This window comes from Salvelinus alpinus, chromosome 27 (assembly GCF_045679555.1).
Source record: "Salvelinus alpinus chromosome 27, SLU_Salpinus.1, whole genome shotgun sequence".
NCBI lineage: Eukaryota > Metazoa > Chordata > Actinopteri > Salmoniformes > Salmonidae > Salvelinus > Salvelinus alpinus.
The window spans coordinates 13,244,240-13,261,248 of record NC_092112.1 but is presented as its reverse complement, the minus strand read 5'-3'; the positions used below and the strand labels follow the sequence as shown (position 1 = coordinate 13,261,248).

General features: G+C 45.1%; 1 protein-coding gene across 7 annotated transcripts in view; it reads left to right on the top strand.

The window, feature by feature from the left end:
- The window catches only part of LOC139555982 (ryanodine receptor 3-like), a 218,236-nt gene that overhangs the window by 52,934 nt on the left and 148,293 nt on the right, over nucleotides 1–17,009 (top strand). For all 7 annotated transcript variants that reach the window (XR_011671046.1, XM_071369419.1, XM_071369416.1 and 4 more), the window contains 5 exons: nucleotides 977–1,089; nucleotides 3,982–4,081; nucleotides 4,932–5,025; nucleotides 6,711–6,785; nucleotides 11,461–11,617. Coding sequence is in view for 6 of the 7 variants with exons in the window: in XM_071369419.1 (XP_071225520.1) it covers nucleotides 977–1,089; nucleotides 3,982–4,081; nucleotides 4,932–5,025; nucleotides 6,711–6,785; nucleotides 11,461–11,617 (539 nt within the window). In the remaining variant the exon portion in view is untranslated. The remainder of the gene's footprint in view (nucleotides 1–976; nucleotides 1,090–3,981; nucleotides 4,082–4,931; nucleotides 5,026–6,710; nucleotides 6,786–11,460; nucleotides 11,618–17,009) is intronic.

Sequence of the window (17,009 nt, the reverse complement as noted above, 5' to 3'; positions counted from 1 at the left end):
GATTAACAATCACAGAGCACATAACGAACTAATTAACAATCACACAGCACATAATGAACTAATTAACAATCACACAGCACATAACGAACCGATTAACAATCACACAGCACATAACGAACTAATTAACAATCTCACAGCACATAACGAACTGATTAACAATCACACAGCACATAGCGAACTGATTAACAATCACACAGCACATAACGAACCGATTAACAATCACACAGCACATAACGAACTGATTAACAATCACACAGCACATAACGAACCGATTAACAATCACACAACACATAACGAACTGATTAACAATCACACAACACATAACGAACTAATTAACAATCACACAGCACATAACGAACTGATTAACAATCACACAGCACATAACAAACTAACAATCACACAGCACATAACGAACTGATTAACAATCACACAGCACATAACGAACCGATTAACAATCACACAGCACATAACGACCTGATTAACAATCACACAGCACATAACGCCCTGATTAACAATCACACAGCACATAACGAACCGATTAACAATCATGACGATACACTAGCACTGTCTGTGTAAATCCATGCTTTGGTACTTGGACTATGGACCACAAATTAAATGCAAGAAATTGTCATGCCAGTCAAACATTTGCATATTTATGTCCATTTCAGATGTACGATCTGTATCTTTCTGTTTTTGGTATGCTCATGTACAGTGTAGGAAGTTATGATTCATTTACAGTATATTACCATAGTCTTATTGTAATCTCAGAACAAGGAACCAAATCTGGAGTGTTAACAGTCTGGCCAGCTTCTATGGTAACAGTTGGACCAGTTACTATGGTAACAGTCTGGTCAGTTACTATGTTAACAGTCTGGTCAGCTACTATGTTAAAAGTCTTGTCAGTTACCATGGTAACAGTCTGTCACAAGAGACTATGGCAGTCTCATCCAAGTCCTGTTGTCCTCTATCTCTCCAGGTGAGGCATGCTGGTGGACCATCCACCCTGCGTCCAAGCAAAGGTCAGAGGGAGAGAAGGTCCGTATCGGAGACGACCTAATCCTGGTCAGCGTGTCCACAGAGAGGTACCTGGTGAGTATCAATTAGTCAGTCAATCAACCAAACAATCTATCAATCTTAATCTCAATCTTGTTAGCCAGGTCCCAGATCTGTTTGGGTTGTCTTGCCAGAGCAGGCTAGGAGGCTTGGAAAGGGAAAGAAACCCAAACAGATCCGGGACCAGGTTAGGAATAACATGACAACCCAAACAGATCCGGGACCAGGTTAGGAATAACATGACAACCCAAACAGATCTGGGACCAGGTTAGGAATAACATGACAACCCAAACAGATCTGGGGGCCAGATTAGGAATAACATGACAACCCAAACAGATCTGGGACCAGGTTAGGAATAACATGACAACCCAAACAGATCCGGGACCAGGTTAGGAATAACATGACAACCCAAACAGATCCGGGACCAGATTAGGAATAACAAGACAACCCAAACAGATCTGGGACCAGGTTAGGAATAACATGACAACCCAAACAGATCCGGGACCAGGTTAGGAATAACATGACAACCCAAACAGATCCGGGACCAGGTTAGGAATAACATGACAACCCAAACAGATCCGGGACCAGGTTAGGAATAACATGACAACCCAAACAGATCCGGAACCAGGTTAGGAATAACATGACAACCCAAACAGATCCGGGACCAGGTTAGGAATAACATGACAACCCAAACAGATCCGGGACCAGGTTAGGAATAACATGACAACCCAAACAGATCCGGGACCAGGTTAGGAATAACATGACAACCCAAACAGATCCGGGACCAGGTTAGGAATAACATGACAACCCAAACAGATCTGGGACCAGGTTAGGAATAACATGACAACCCAAACAGATCCGGAACCAGGTTAGGAATAACATGACAACCCAAACAGATCCGGGACCAGGTTAGGAATAACATGACAACCCAAACAGATCCGGGACCAGGTTAGGAATAACAAGACAACCCAAACAGATCCGGGACCAGGTTAGAATCACTCAACACTGTTATCCCCATCACATCATCCTCCACTTGAAATAGTCCTGTTGAAACTTTTTTAGTCTTTAGATACGGCTCTTTAGATACTTTAGATACGGCTCTTTAGATACTTTAGATACGGCTCCCCTCAGCCCTCGACAGTGACAAGGCAATCCCAGGGAGTACTTGAAGTGGCTATTCAGGAAGATCTTTAATGAAATTACTAGAGAACCATCCTTGTTTTCAGTTTCATTTTTATGGAAACCATTATCTGGCTGATGAGCTGACACATAATGGACTCTATGCTGTGCAGAATAATGCTTCTGAACTTAATTCATTTACTTCGAGAGGAAGGGAGAGGAAAGAGAGAGAGAGAGAGAGATGTGCTAAACAGAGATAGCAGTAGCTATTGGGGTGTGCTATACATGTATGCCTTTGGGGAGGCAAACATAGGTCTACTCAGCCTGAGTTTCAACTCCACCAAAGGGAATCATTGCCTGATTCATCCTCCTACTGAAAACATTAGATTGTAGCGCAACTATGACTTATCACAGAGGGGTAATTTCCTGAGTGACAAAGAATTATTGGTTTTCTGAAATCCTCTATAAAAAAATATACACGAAACATGTGAAGTGTTGGTCCCATGTTTCATGAGCAGAAATAAAAGATCATAGAATTTGTCCATACGTTCAAAAAAAGGTTATTTCTCTCACAAATGTGTTTACATCCCTTTTAGTGAACATTTCTCCTTTGCCAAGATAATCCATCCACCTGACAGGTGTGGCATATCAAGAAGCTGATTAAACAGCATGATCATTACACAGGTGTACCTTGTGCTAAGGATAATAAAAGGCCACTCTAAAATGCACAACACAATGCCACAGATGTCTCAAGTTTAATTTCTCTACCATAAGCCATCTCCAAACGTCATTTTAGAGAATTTAGCAGTACGTCCAACAGGCTTCACAACCGCAGACCCACATGTAACCACGCCAGCCCAGGACCTCCACATCCATCTTATTCACCTGCGGGATCGTCTGAGACCAGACACCCGGACATCTGATGAAACTGAGGAGTATTTCTGTCTGTGGCTGGGCCTGGCTCCCAAGTGGGTGAGCCTATGCCCTTCTATGCCATGGCTGTGACTCTACCCAGTCATGTGAAATAGATAGATTAATTTATTTCAATTGACTGATTTCCGTATATAAACTGTAACTCAGTAAAAAACGTTGAAATGGTTGCAGGTTGCGTTTATATTTTTGTTCAGTATACATCATTGATTTAACCCAACTCAGTATACTCTGTTTTGTCTCATTTAATTCTGAACATCTTTGAACATTGTTGTCAGAGTCCCGGCCCCTGTCTGTGTCGAGCTGTGCGTTGTGGATTAAACTGGTGTTGGCAGTCTCATTGTGATCAGTGGGCCATGGGATCCCATTGAGCTGCACAATCTCCCCAGCAAAGACCAGTCTGGCTTGAGATCTTATTCTGGAATGGTAGCTGATGCAGGTCCTTAAAGAGGGTTTAGGGTCTTAGTGGCTGTAACGCACTGTGGATACAGAAGGTATACATCGACCAGTACCGATATGCTGTAGAGGCATATCCAAAAAGCTGGCAGGGTCGAGACAAAGTTGTTAAATGCCAACTAGATTTAAATCTTTCCTTTACCAGCCCCTCAAATCCCTGTCTCTGTCTCACACACACACACACACACACACACACACACACACACACACACACACACACACACACACACACACACACACACACACACACACACACACACACACACACACACACACACACACACACACACACACACACACACACACACACACACACACACACACACACACACACATACACACAGACACACACACACACACACACACACACTCACACAAACACACCACTGGTCCTAACCCTACTCTGTGTGTCCTCTCTTCCAGCACCTGTCCATCTCTAACGGTAGTTTCCAGGTGGATGCCTCCTTTATGCAGACTCTGTGGAACGTCCAGCCTACCCGGTCAGGAAGCAACGTGGCTGTGGGCAAGTACACCACAACTCAGTAATATCATTACATTTTCAGGTTAATACTTCATTATGAACTAGGACGTATTCAGTTGTTGAAGGAATGCTATGCTCCCCTGGGTAACCTGTGTTTGTAAGACACTTAATAAACATCAAATCAGAGTTTATTTGGTCACGTGCACAGGATACAGCGGGTCAAATCAAATCACATGTTATTGATCACATACACGTGGTTAGCAGATGTTAATGTGAGTGTAGCGAAATGCTTGTGCTTCTAGTTCCCGACAGTGCAGTAATATCTAACAAGTAATCTAACCTAACTATTCCCCAACAACTACCTTATAAACATAAGTGTAAAGGAATGAATAAGAATATGTACATATAAATATATAGATGAGCGATGGCCGGACGGCATAGGCAAGATGCAGTAGATGGTATAGAGTACAGTATATACATAAGAGATGAGTAATGTAGGAATGTAGGTAAACATTATATAAAGTGACATTGTTTAAAGTGACTAGTGATACATTTATTACATCCAATGTTTTATTATTAAGTGGCTAGAGATTTGAGTCGGTATGTTGACAGCAGCCACTCCATGTTATTGATGGCTGTTTAACAGTCTGATGGCCTTGAGATAGAAGCTATAAACAGGACAGTGAAATGGTTGCTTGCAAGCTCTTCCTCAACAATGCAGTTATATTAGTCATATAAAAGAAACACACATTAGAATAAACACTAAATACAGGCCCATATAGATCAGTCATTCAATCAATCAGATTGTCACTAAGGCTACGTACGGTGGACAAAATGCACCATACCTTCAAAAGCTCCCTATTGATCTTAGTGTCTTGTGTTTGTCCAATAGGATTCCTGTGTGGTGGTCACGTGATGCGTCTGTGTCACGGACATGATGAGAGTCTGACCATACCTGGATCAGAGGCCAGCGAGATGGAGCAGAGGTATAGTAGACTTCCTGTCAGCCATTTTAAAATTGTGACTGTAACACTGTCAGAGCATAAGAGGTACAGTAGGCTTCTTGTCTGCCATTTTAACTGTAGGTTTGGATCTCTCCTGTAAACCCACTTTTAACACTGTCATATAATCACTTACGGTTACTTTTAATCACTTTGAAGATACATTTTAGTCAAACGTCATTACAGGCTGTAAGCTCTACTATTGAGGACCATTTTAACTGACACTTACAGCTACTTCTAAAGATTGTTCTTCATGTTTTAGAGAGATTTCAGTTAAATGCTATGACATTCCATCACCATTCTGTTGAATCGTTGAGAGAGAAATGGGATAAAATAGTGCTAAGTCTATCTTGATGACAATCTGCCTGTGTATCAGATGGGGATCTGGGACACTCACTCCTTAGCCTGAAGTGTCACACCTTGTGCAATTAAAGATGTGTTGGAATGCTTCCGGAGGGCAGTCAAGTCTGTTTGCGCGGCAGAGGTCCTGAGTTCTAGTCTCGGTATGCGCTGAGGCAGAGGTCCTGAGTTCTAGTCTCGTATGCGCTGAGGCAGAGGTCCTGAGTTCTAGTCTGGGGTATTCGCTGAGGCAGAGGTCCTGAGTTCTAGTCTCGGTATGCGCTGAGGCAGAGGTCCTGAGTTCTAGTCTCGGTATGCGCTGAGGCAAAGGTCCTGAGTTCTAGTCTCGGTATGCGATGAGGCCGAGGTCCTGAGTTCTAGTCTCGGTATGCGCTGAGGCCGAGGTCCTGAGTTCTAGTCTCGGTATGCGCTGAGGCTGAGGTCCTGAGTTCTTGTCTCGGTATTCGCTGAGGCCGAGGTCCTGAGTTCTAGTCTCGTATGCGCTGAGGCAGAGGTCCTGAGTTCTTGTCTCGGTATTCGCTGAGGCCGAGGTCCTGAGTTCTAGTCTCGTATGCGCTGAGGCAGAGGTCCTGAATTCTAGTCTGGGGTATTCGCTGAGGCAGAGGTCCTGAGTTCTAGTCTCGGTATGCGCTGAGGCCGAGGTCCTGAGTTCTAGTCTCGGTATGCGCTGAGGCCGAGGTCCTGAGTTCTAGTCTCGGTATGCACTGAGGCAGAGGTCCTGAGTTCTAGTCTCGGTATGTGCTGGGGCAGAGGTCCTGAGTTCTAGGCTCACTGCGCTGTGCACCCGCATTGTGATGAATGGAAAAAGACAGCTGTTACAAAACACCTAGGTCTATTGGCATGACATTCTACGATTGTCATTAGGCTTACACTTGTAGCCTGAATTGAGGCGTCCACTGTTGTCCACGCGCGCCTCTTTCTCGGCCACTCATCTCCACCTTGTCCGAGAGCATCTCGGACACTCATCTCCACCTTGTCCGAGAGCATCTCGGACACTCATCTCCACCTTGTCCGAGAGCATCTCGGACACTCATCTCCACCTTGTCCGAGAGCATCTCGGACACTCATCTCCACCTTGTCCGTCTTCTCCTCAAACCACAACGCAATATGGAGTGTATACCACCCGGTTTCCAGTCAAGTTGCTCATGTTTCATGCGGCTGACCTGCACTAATGTTAAGTAAATGTGTAGTAGCCTATAGTTCTTAGAGCATGTTGTATTAATTGTACTGGTACGGCGTACCCCCACTATTTATTTTTCCCGGGACGCTGTACCAGACCTGATCCCTCTCCTCCCTTTCTGTGTCCCCAGGATAGTGAACTATGAGATGGGTAAAGGAATTTCCAAGTCCCGCTCCCTATGGAGGCTGGAGCCCCTCAGGATCGGGTGAGCTCTCCCCCATCTAACCCATCTTTACTCTGACCCTAACCCCATTCCCACCCTCTCTCACTTATCCATTTCACAGACACTCTCTGACCTTCCCTGCACTCACTCACTTTCAGACACACTTCAGACTCCTACACTCTTAGAAAAAATATCCACTATCTAGAACCTTAAAGGTTACTTTGGCTGTCCCCATAGGATAACCCTTTGAAGAGCCCTTTGTGGTTGCAGGTAGAACCCTTTTGGTTGAGAATATAGACACCCAATACACTTTCAGACACCTTGAAGTCAATGGCATTTTCCATGAACCACCTGGTTGTATATGACGTATAATGCATTATTAACCTTTATTTCACCAAAAGAATCTCTTGAGATTCAAGCATTATCAGAATGGCGCTGCAAGGTATAGCTGCCGTTTTACGTTTTACTGGCTCCTGAACAATTATTCAACTTTTTATTTTTATTTTCACTGATCTGAACTTTTTTGTTCATAATGTTTCCTCCATCGTTCCCTATGACCGTAAAGAGCTTCTGGATATCAGAACAGCGATTTGGACGAAGATTTCTACTTCAATGAGTCGGCAGTTCTGGACATACTAATCTCTGAGACTCGGAAAAGAAAGAGAGGCCGACATGCTGGCATGCTGACGAAACTACATCGACAATTAAATAATCCGCCTCTACCCTCCGTTCTATTGGCGAACGTACAATCACTGGCGAATAAACTGTACAAGCTCCGTTGGAGACTATCCTATCAACGGGACCTGAAGAACTGTAACATCTTATGTTTCTCGGAGTCGTGGCTAAACAAGGACATGGATAATATACATCTAGCTGGTTCTTCTATGCATAGACAGGATCGAATGGCAGCTGTGAACGACAGCCTCGCTCAAGGGGGACGTGTGTGGCTTTGTTAACAACAGCTGGTGCGCAATCTCTAATATTAATTAAGTCTTGAGCTTCTGCTCGCCTGAATTAGAATATCTCATGATAAGCTGTAGACCATACTATTTACCAAGAGAGTCTATTTACCACCACTAACTGCACTCAACAAACTGTATAGGGCCATAAGCAAATGTTCCGAACGTCTGTGTGATCATGCTCTCCGTAGCTGATGTGAGTAAGACCTTTAAACAGGTTAACATTCACAAGGCCGCAGGGCCAGACGGAATAACAGGATGTGTACTCAGAGCATGCGCTGACTCACATCAACACCATCATCCCAGACACCCTGGACCCACTCCAATTCGCGTATCAACCCCAACAGATCCACAGATAATGCAATCTCTATTGCACTCCACATGACCCTCTTCCACCTGGACAAGAGGAACACCTATGTGAGAATACTAGTCATTGACTACAGCTCAGCGTTCAACACCATAGTGCCCTCCAAGCTCATCACTAAGCTAAGGACCCTGGGACTGAACACCTCTCTCTGCAACTGGATCCTGGACTTTCTGATGGGCCGCCCCGCCACGCTGATCCTCAACACGGGGGCCCCTCAGGGGTGTGTGCTTAGTCCCCTCCTCTACTCCCAGTTCACCGATATCTGCGTGGCCGCAGACGACTCCAACACTGTCATTAAGTTTGCAGACGACACGACGGTGGTATGCCAGATCACCGGTGACAATGAGACAGCCTGTAGGGAGGAGGTCAGAGACCTGTCAGTGTGGTGCCAGGACAACAACCTTTCCCTCAACGTTAGCATGACAAAGGAGCTGACTGTGGACTACAGGAAACGGAGGGCCGAGCACGCCGCCATTCACATTGACAGAGCTGTAGTGGAGTGGGTCGAGAGCTTTAAGTTCCTTCGTGTCCACATCACTGACGAATTAACATGGTCAACACACACCAACACAGTCGTGAAGAGTGCACGACAACGCCTCTTCCCTCCCTCTCAGGGGGCTGAAAAGATTAGGCATGGGACCTCAGATCCTAAAAAGGTTATACAGCTGCACCATTGAGAGCATCTTGAATAGCTTCATCACTGCTTGGTATGGCAACTGCGTGGTGTCCATCTGCAAGGCACTACAGATGGTAGTGCGTACGGCCCAGTACATCTCTGGGGCAAAAGCGTCCTGCCATCCAGGAATCTATACCAGGCGGTGTCAGAGGAAGGCCCTAAACATTTTCTAAAACTCCACTAACCCAAGTCATAGATTGTTCTCTCTGCTACCGCACGGCAAGCGGTTCCGATGCATCATGTCTGAAACCAACCGGATCTTGAACAGCTCCTACCCCCAAGCCATACGACTGATAAATAGTTCATTCTGAGTAGCTATTTGGTTAATTATTTAACTATCTGCATTGACTCTTGTGACTCCTCACATGAGCTGCTGCTACTGTTAATTATCTATCCTGTTGCCTAGTCACTTTATCCCTACGTATATGTACATATCTACATCAATTACCTCGTACCCCTGCACAGCAGCTCGGTAGCAGCTCGGTAGTGTTACCCCGTGTATATAGACAAATTATCGTTACTCGTTGTGTATTTATTATTACTTGTATTATTATTATTATTATTGTTATTATGATTATTATTATTACGTGTTATTATTTTTCTATTATTTATTTCTCTACATTGTTTGGAAGGGCCTGTAAGTAAACATTTCACTGTTAGTCTACACCTGTTGTTTACAAAGCATGTGACAAAGGACATTTGATTTGATTTTGATTTGATTATAAGACATGCTATGAGCATTTTTAACAGCTTATTGATTCTTATTGGTTGATCCAATTATTTCATAATTTTGGAATGTAGTTTTAATATTGAAATGACAGTCCAAAGTGTGATGGATGTCCTCTCTGTCACATTGTATAAATTATTGGAGACAGGTGCAGGAATACGTAATAGGGGATTTTAATACTCCACCCAAAAATACAACATGCCATGAAAGGCACGGGGACGAAGCTCAAAACAAACACTTATACAAAAACACAGGGATGTAACCCAAACAAAAGAGTGAGCTTAACCTCTAATAAATACACGGGACGAGACCCGTAATGACAATACACGAGACAAGAGCCGTAATAACATTACACGAGACAAGACCCGTAATAACAATAGACGGGACGAGACCCGTAAGAACTAGTACACAATACACGCAGCACAAAAGCCGAAACAACAAAGCACAGGTACTCACAAGACCAACGAATATGGGAACAATAACCGACAAGACAATGGTAAACAGAGGGCACATATATACAATTACTAATCAAGGGTAATGGGAACCAGGTGTGCGTAATGAGACAAGACAGTCCGGGGTTGGTGGTAATGAATCCAGTTCAGTCACCCCTAGAAGGCCGGTGACGTAGACCTCCGGAGCTGGTGCACGAATGAGCAGCAGTATCGGGGTAATCCGTGAAAGTACCCCTCCCCCCCCTACGCGGAAAGACACCGGTCTCAGGGCGACCCCAGGGATGCGGGGCGGGTCATTCAGGGCGCCGATGGTGAAAATCCCTAGTCAGCGAAGCGTCTAGGATGTCAACCGCAGGAACCCAGCACCGCTCCTCTGGGCCGTACCCCTACCCTGACGCGCTGCACAAGCAGTGGGACGACACTGGCCTCGAGGACGACCACAGGAACGTGGTGCGGGTCGGTCAGGGCCAGTTGCAGCTGCTGAAGTTTCGTCGTTGTCAGACGGGCCAGTTGCAGTTGCCGAAGTTGCTGCATCGTTAGACGGGCCAGTTGCAGCTGCCAAAGTTGTGGCGTCGTCGGACGGGGCAGTTGCTGCTGCCGAAGTTGTGGCGTCGTCGGACGGGCCAGTTGCTGCTGCCGAAGTTGTGGCGTCGTCGGACGGGCCAGTTGCAGCGGTGTCGGACGGGCCATTTGCAGCGGCCGAAGTATCAGCGGTGTCGGACGGGCCAGTTGCAGCGGCCGAAGTATCAGCGGTGTCGGACGGGCCAGTTGCAGTGGTGTTGGGCGGGCCATTGCAGTGGTGTTGGGCGGCCCATTGCAGCTGCCAAAGTTGCGGCGGCGTTAGACGGGCCAGTTGCAGTTGCCGAAGTTGCGGCATCGTCGGACGGGCCATTCCCGCTGTCACCATTTAGTGTTGGTTATTCTGTCACGTTGTATAAATGATTGGAGTCAGCCGTTCCATGGATTCCAACCGTCAACTAATCATAAAACCCTTGACTAGGTTAATCAGGTAAGCTAGTTCAGGTCTATAACAACAATTTAAAGATATGGAGGTCCCCGAGGAGGTTTGAAAACCAGTGTACTAAGATATTTTTAAACAGTGGATGTGCTTCATTGTAGAAGGATGCTGAAATGCCTGAGGCTGTATGCTGTATGTCTCCTCTCCCCAAAATACATCTGAATGAAACACACTCAATGTCTCTAACAAACAGACACATTTTCACTCACACGTTAAGATAAGATAGCACTTTATTAATCCCCCAAAGGGGACATTTGATGGCACCAGCCAATACATACAACACCAATAAATACCCAATAAAACTCACCAAAAGACAACAAAAAAATACAAAAAACTGCATATCATCAACTCTTGTTGCGTGTCTTATAATCAAAATCAAAATCAAATCAAATGTTATTTGTCACATGCTTTGTTGACATGGTTGTTCCCCTATTTTTCATTGGGAATGGGTTATAGGGATTACTGTAGCATTTAGATTGACATCTCTCTGGGTTCCTCCCCTCTATGTGATTGGTCAGCTGGAGCGGTAGCCACATTCGCTATGGGCAGGCGTTCCGTCTGCGACACCTGTCCACCGGTCACTACCTGGCGCTGACCGAAGAGCAGGGTCTGGTCCTACAGGAGAGAGAAAAGTCCGATACCAAGTCCACCGCTTTCTGCTTCAGGGCTACCAAGGTTTGTCTGAATATATAGATGCTATAGATACTATATACATGTATATACTGTATATATAGTATGTATATACTATATTAGTATACTGTATATAGTAGTTATATAATATACTAGTATACTATATATATAGTGTGCATATACTATACTAGTATACTGTATATATAGTATGTATATACTATACTAGTATACTGTATATAGTAGGTATATAATATACTAGTATACTGCATATATAGTATGTATATAATACTAGTATACTGTATATATACCATTACAGTATGTCATATACTAGTATACTGTATATGTACTATGTATATACTATACTACTATACTGTATATATAGTATGTATATAATATACTAGTATACTGAATATATAGTATATCTATAATATACTAGTATACTGTATATATATAGTATGTATATACTATACTAGTATACTGAATATATAATATGAATATAATATACTAGTATATTGTATACATAGTATGTATATAATATACTAGTTTACTGTATATGTAGTATGTATATCATATACCAGTATACTGTGTATATATAGTATGAATATAATATACTAGTATACTGTATATATAGTATGTATATCATATATCATATACTAGTATACTGTATATATATAGTATGAATATAATATACTAGTATATTGTATATAGTATGTATATAATATACTAGTATATTATATTCATACTATATATTCAGTATACTATTCATGCATTATCTTGCCATGTACATTTCTTTATATTTCCTCAGATGAAGGTGTATTGGAGTATTGATTTTTATAGAAATGTCTGTGAAAGGTCAAAGCACACTAGACCCAGCTATATTTTAAAGAGTACGTACTGTACAATTTGACTTGTTAAAGGTCATTCTTGTAGCCCTACACAACTACCAGCAGTTACATTCTAGTCCAGAACTCAAGTCACACTGTCAATACAACAGAACTCAAGTCACACCGTCAATACAACAGAACTCAAGTCACACTGTCAATACAACAGAACTCAAGTCACACTGTCAATACAACAGAACTCAAGTCACACCGTCAATACAACAGAACTCAAGTCACACCGTCAATACAACAGAACTCAAGTCACACCGTCAATACAACAGAACCAAGTCACACCGTCAATACAACAGAACTCAAGTCACACCGTCAATACAACAGAACTCAAGTCACACCGTCAATACAACAGAACTCAAGTCACACCGTCAATACAACAGAACTCAAGTCACACCGTCAATACAACAGAACTCAAGTCACACCGTCAATACGGTGTGACTTAAATCCAAGATGGCGTAGCAGTCGGACGTGTGTTTGTCTTGTCTTGTCCCGTGTAAATAGTCCTCGTATTTTTCGTATACATTTCGTATATATTTTAATTTCACTTTCCATCTAGGAACTGAATATACATTCCTACATTCCGCCTCACCCAATGTGGTACGGACCTGCTATTTTTTATACTTTAGAACCGTAACCCCAATCAGAAGCTAGCCAGATAACTAGCTACTAGCTAGTAGTCAGTTAGCCACTGCTGCGGTCTTCACCCTTAACTCGGACACAGCCAGCTTCAGCTCGGGCCAATACCTGCCAGTCTGCAAGCGCGATATCAACCCAGTGCATATAGGACTGCTTTTTCTCTACCACATCACCGGATTCCTGACGCAAGCTCTGGACAATTACACCGTATCATCACAGCTAGCTAGCTGCAACCGAGTGGCTACTACTGGCTAACACCTCTGTCCCGAAGCAAGCACCAGTTAGCCTTGAGCTAGCCTCGAGCTAGGCCCATCTGCCGGCTAGCCGAAGAGGTCTACCAGCGAATTCTTGGGCTACAATACCTCTTTTGCCAATTGGACTGGACCTTTTTTTGCCGACACAGAGCCCTGCCAATCCATCACAACTGGTCTAAATCAGCTACAAGCTAATTTAGCCATTTTTTGCCGCTGCTAGCAGCTTTTACCTTCTGCACAGACACCAGCCCTGTTATTAGCCTGGATATTACTCACCAATTTACCAGCATCGGACTGTCTCTCGACAACAACGCCGGATTCCTGCCGTAATCCCTGAGCCACTACTTCTGATCCTCACAGCTAGCTTGCAGCTAGCGCAGCTAGCGCCACTGCCACGAAGCTAGCACCAGTTAGCAAACACAATTCTACAATTCACAACCTCTCTTTCGCCATCGCCATCCGGCTTGGATTCTCTGTCGACACGACCACGTCTGAGCAGACCCCCTCCGTCTGAGCAGACCACCCCCCGGGCTACTAACTTTAAACGCCGCGTGCTAGCTTAGTGGAGGCCTCCCTGCTCCATCTACGGCTGCCCCCTGGACACTATGATCACTTGGCTACATAGCTGATGCCTGCTTGACTGTCCATTAATTCACGGTACTCCATTCTGTTTATTTGTGTTTTATCTGTCGGCTCTGTGCTTTAACTCAGGATCTGTGTGTAGTTAATCCGACCCTCTCTGCCTAGTCGTCGCCATTTTTACCTGTTGTTGCTGTGTTAGACTAGCACCCTGTTATTGCTGCTGTTATCTTACCTGTTGTTTTAGCTAGCTCTCCCAATCAAGACCTGCAATCACTTTATGCCTTATTGTATGTCTCTCTCAAATATCAATATGCCTTGCATACTGTTGTTCAGGCTAGTTATCATTATCATTGTTTTGGTTTGCAATGGACCCCGTAGTTCCACTCTCCGTACCTCTGATACCTCCTTTGTCCCACCCCCCACACATGCGGTGACCTCACCCATTGAGACCAGCATGTCCAGAGATACAACCACTCTTATCATCACCCAGTGCCTGGGCTTGCCTCCGCTGTACCCGTGCCCCACCATACCCCTGTCTGCACATTATGCCCAGAATCTATTCTACCACGCCCATAAATCTGCTCCTTTTATTCTTTGTCCCCAACGCTCTAGGCGACCAGTTTTGATAGCCTTTAGCCGCACCATCATCCTACTACTCCTCTGTTCCTCGGGTGATGTGGAGGTAAACCCAGGCCCTGCATGTCCCCAGTCACCCTCATTTGTTGACTTCTGTGATCGAAAAAGCCTTGGCCTCATGCATGTCAACATCAGAAGCCTCCTCCCTAAGTTTGCCTTACTCACCGCTTTAGCACACTCTGCCAACCCTGATGTCCTTGCCGTGTCCGAATCCTGGCTTAGGAAGGCCACCAAAAATTCTGGGATTTCCATACCCAACTATAACACTTTCCGTCAAGATAGAACTGCCAAAGGGGGAGGAGTTGCAATCTACTGCAGAGATAGCCTGCAAAGTTCTGTCATACTTTCCAGGTCTATGCCCAAACAGTTCGAACTTCTAATTTTAAAAATTAAACTCTCCAGAAATAAGTCTCTCACTGTTGCCGCCTGCTACCGACCCCCCTCAGCTCCCAGCTGTGCCCTGGACACCATCTGTGAATTGATCGCTCCCCATCTAGCTTCAGAGTTTGTTCTGTTAGGTGACCTAAACTGGGATATGCTTAACACCCCGGCAGTCCTACAATCCAAGCTTGATGCCCTCAATCTCACACAAATCATCAAGGAACCCACCAGGTACAACCCTAAATCCGTAAACATGGGCACCCTAATAGACATTATCCTGACCAACCTGCCCTCCAAATACACCTCTGCTGTCTTCAATCAAGATCTCAGCGATCACTGCCTCATTGCCTGTATCCGCCACGGGTCCGCGGTCAAACGACCACCCCTCATCATTGTCAAACGCTCCCTAAAACACTTCTGCGAGCAGGCCTTTCTAATCGACCTGGCCCGGGTACCCTGGAAGGATATTGACCTCATCCCGTCAGTTGAGGATGCCTGGTCATTCTTTAAAAGTTACTTCCTCACCATATTAGACAAGCATGCTCCGTTCAAAAAATGCAGAACCAAGAACAGATATAGCCCTTGGTTCACTCCAGACCTGACTGCCCTCGACCAGCACAAAAACATCCTGTGGCGAACTGCAATAGCATCGAAGAGCCCCCGCGATATGCAACTGTTCAGGGAAGTCAGGAACCAATACACGCAGTCAGTCAGGAAAGCAAAGGCCAGCTTTTTCAAGCAGAAATTTGCATCCTGTAGCTCTAACTCCAAAAAGTTCTGGGATACTGTAAAGTCCATGGAAAACAAGAGCACCTCCTCCCAGCTGCCCACTGCACTGAGGCTAGGTAACACGGTCACCACTGATAAGTCCGTGATAATCGAAAACTTCAACAAACATTTCTCAATGGCTGGCCATGCCTTCCTCCTGGCGACTCCAACCTTGGCCAACAGCCCCGCCCCCCCCCGCTGCTACTCGCCCAAGCCTCCCCAGCTTCTCCTTTACCCATATCCAGATAGCAGATGTTCTGAAAGAGCTGGAAAACCTGGATCCATACAAATCAGCTGGGCTTGAAAATCTGGACCCCCTATTTCTGAAACTGTCCGCCGCCATTGTCGCACCCCCTATTACCAGCCTGTTCAACCTCTCCTTCGTATCATCTGAGATCCCCAAGGATTGGAAAGCTGCCGCGGTCATCCCCCTCTTCAAAGGGGGAGACACCCTGGACCCAAACTGTTACAGACCTATATCCATCCTGCCCTGCCTATCTAAGGTCTTCGAAAGCCAAGTCAACAAACAGATCACTGACCATCTCGAATCCCACCGTACCTTCTCCGCTGTGCAATCCGGTTTCCGAGCCGGTCACGGGTGCACCTCAGCCACGCTCAAGGTACTAAACGATATCATAACCGCCATCGATAAAAGACATTACTGTGCAGCCGTCTTCATCGACCTGGCCAAGGCTTTCGACTCTGTCAATCACCATATTCTTATCGGCAGACTCAGTAGCCTCGGTTTTTCTAATGACTGCCTTGCCTGGTTCACCAACTACTTTGCAGACAGAGTTCAGTGTGTCAAATCGGAGGGCATGTTGTCCGGTCCTCTGGCAGTCTCTATGGGTGTACCACAGGGTTCAATTCTCGGGCCGACTCTTTTCTCTGTATACATCAATGATGTTGCTCTTGCTGCGGGCGATTCCCTGATCCACCTCTACGCAGACGACACCATTCTATATACTTCCGGCCCTTCCTTGGACACTGTGCTATCTAACCTCCAAACGAGCTTCAATGCCATATAACACTCCTTCCGTGGCCTCCAACTGCTCTTAAACGCTAGTAAAACCAAATGCATGCTTTTCAACCGGTCGCTGCCTGCACCCGCACGCCCGACTAGCATCACCACCCTGGACGGTTCCGACCTAGAATATGTGGACATCTATAAGTACCTAGGTGTCTGGCTAGACTGCAAACTCTCCTTCCAGACTCATATCAAACATCTCCAATCCAAAATCAAATCAAGAATCGGCTTTCTATTCCGCAACAAAGCCTCCTTCACTC